This window comes from Gossypium raimondii, chromosome 5 (genome assembly GCF_025698545.1).
Source record: "Gossypium raimondii isolate GPD5lz chromosome 5, ASM2569854v1, whole genome shotgun sequence".
Taxonomy (NCBI): domain Eukaryota; kingdom Viridiplantae; phylum Streptophyta; class Magnoliopsida; order Malvales; family Malvaceae; genus Gossypium; species Gossypium raimondii.
The window spans coordinates 23,002,374-23,004,335 of NC_068569.1; the positions used below are offsets into that span (position 1 = coordinate 23,002,374).

Sequence of the window (1,962 nt, forward strand, 5' to 3'; positions counted from 1 at the left end):
GAGGAACCTACAGAAATTCAAAGTACTTTAACATTTAATTTAAATGCTTGTTGACTTCTTGTTTATTTATTTTTAAAATTCTTATAACAATATAAAATTTTTCAGTTGAAAATGGTGGGACGCGAAGAGTTCGAGGGCGTACGCTACTGAGGGATTTATACGAGCTAGATCAGCCGAGCGTGTCAAAGTATGCAGTAATAGCTTTGGTCAGCTTGTTGGATCAGAAGCTCGTCTTTTAGCAGGATACTTAGGCATTCTAGCACGGAATGCAAATATGTTGCCAATTAACTTTGAGACATGGCGACAAATGCCCGATAGTAACAAGAACCAAGCTCTTGATAACGTTAAGGTAACAAAACGTTAATGTCATTTATAATACTTGGGTTTAAGTTTCAATTATATTAACTTTCTTAGCTTCTGTTCTTTGTAGGCGAGATTTGCTCTAGAGGTCTCCGATGCTTATGTAAAAAAGGCATTGGGAAAAAGATGGAGAGACCATAAGAGCACATTAAAGAAAGACTATTTTAAGACAAAAACAACCCTGGACGAGAGATTACAAAATGTCCCGCCAGGAATGCTAAGGTATCAGTGGGAAGAGGTCGTTAGATTTTGGACTTCGAAGAAAGGAGAGGTATGTGTTACTAAAACAATCTTAATTTTGGTTTATATTATTTATTAATCAACGTACTAATAATTTCATAACGTAGGATCGTGAACGAGTTGGAAAATGTAGTAGGCAGAAACAGAAATTCACTCACACAGCTGGGTCTAAAAGTTTTGCTTGTGTAGCTCACTCTGAGGTATTTTGAACTTTGTAATTCTGTCAGATTTTTATTACTTTCTATCAAATAATATTTTTACTACTGTATTATAGGAACTGTCGTCCGGTCAGAAAGTTGGACGCCTTCAACTTTTTGACATTACACATAGGAAGAAAGATGGGAACCCTATGACTCCTGAAGCTGCAGAAATTATGGTACGTTTGCTTAATACAATTTGACTTGTTTTAATATTTTACAATGTATATTTTCTAATTGTTTATTTCATTTCTTGTAATGCAAATTTTGTTAAGTTATGTTGCATTTGTTTTTTTAATAAATATTGTGTTCCTAACAATGTGATTTATTGTTGTAGGATAAACTAAAGGATAAAAAAGCGGAGTACGAAGCGATTGCTTCCAGTGATGGTTCTGTTCATATTGAAGACATTGATAATCGTATTATCACTGATGTTTTGGGTTCTGAAAGGTACGGTCGGGTTCGATTTCAAGGATCTTTTGTTAGCCCAACCCAATATTTTGGATCTAGCTCGCAACAATACATGCCTTCGGGGGGTCAGGCTCAAGCTGAAGTCCAGAGGTTAAGAGACCAGATGGCTCAGATGCAAGCGACAACAGTTGAGCAAATTACACAACTTAAAGCGGAGGCAGCAGCGAGAGAAGCTGAGGTTCAACGGAAGTATGAAGAACTCCAGATACAGCTAAAAGTAGAAGCGGCAGAGAGGGAAGCAGAGCAGACTAGAAAGTACGATAAACTCCAGAAGCAGCTTCAGAATATGATGAAGATGTTTCAACAGTCGTAACCACCGTCGTCTTAGACTATCGTGTAAATTTTTTTATCATTTTAACTTTATATTATCATTTTACCTTTTAACATATTTGTAAGAATAATATGAATTTTATTCCATTTATTGAAATTTATTATATATTATTCATTTAATTTTAAATGTTATATAGATTTATTGCTTTCGGTTGGTTTAGATTTTAGTTTCTTCTGATTTTTTGTTACAGGTGGTATAAAAATATATAAAATATTCTTTTATAAAGCTGCTCAATTTATCGGCGTTTGTGGGAAAAGTGCCGCTAAAGATTAATGCATTTAGTGGCGTTTTCATAAAAAGCGTCGCTAAAAGCCAAGGTCTTTTAGCGGCGTTTGTGACCAAAGCGCCGCTAAAGGTCAACAT

At 35.2% G+C, this 1,962-nt stretch overlaps 1 protein-coding gene across 1 annotated transcript; it reads left to right on the forward strand.

Annotated features, from left to right (window-relative positions):
* The first annotated feature begins 214 nt into the window (after positions 1–214).
* Positions 215–1,718, forward strand: LOC128041378 (uncharacterized). Its single transcript, XM_052631766.1, has 4 exons — positions 215–349; positions 431–800; positions 875–976; positions 1,135–1,718. The coding sequence occupies exons 3-4, from the start codon at positions 950–952 to the stop codon at positions 1,579–1,581; spliced, it is 474 nt and encodes a 157-aa protein (XP_052487726.1). The 5' UTR covers positions 215–349; positions 431–800; positions 875–949; the 3' UTR covers positions 1,582–1,718.
* Positions 1,719–1,962: the final 244 nt, after the last annotated feature.

Bases quoted from the DNA above. Each gene is read 5' to 3' on its own strand.
- LOC128041378 (XM_052631766.1), top strand. From the start codon at position 950: ATGACTCCTGAAGCTGCAGAAATTATG. The intron at 977-1,134 runs GTACGTTTGCTT...TTATTGTTGTAG, and splicing joins CTGAAGCTGCAGAAATTATG to GATAAACTAAAGGATAAAAA.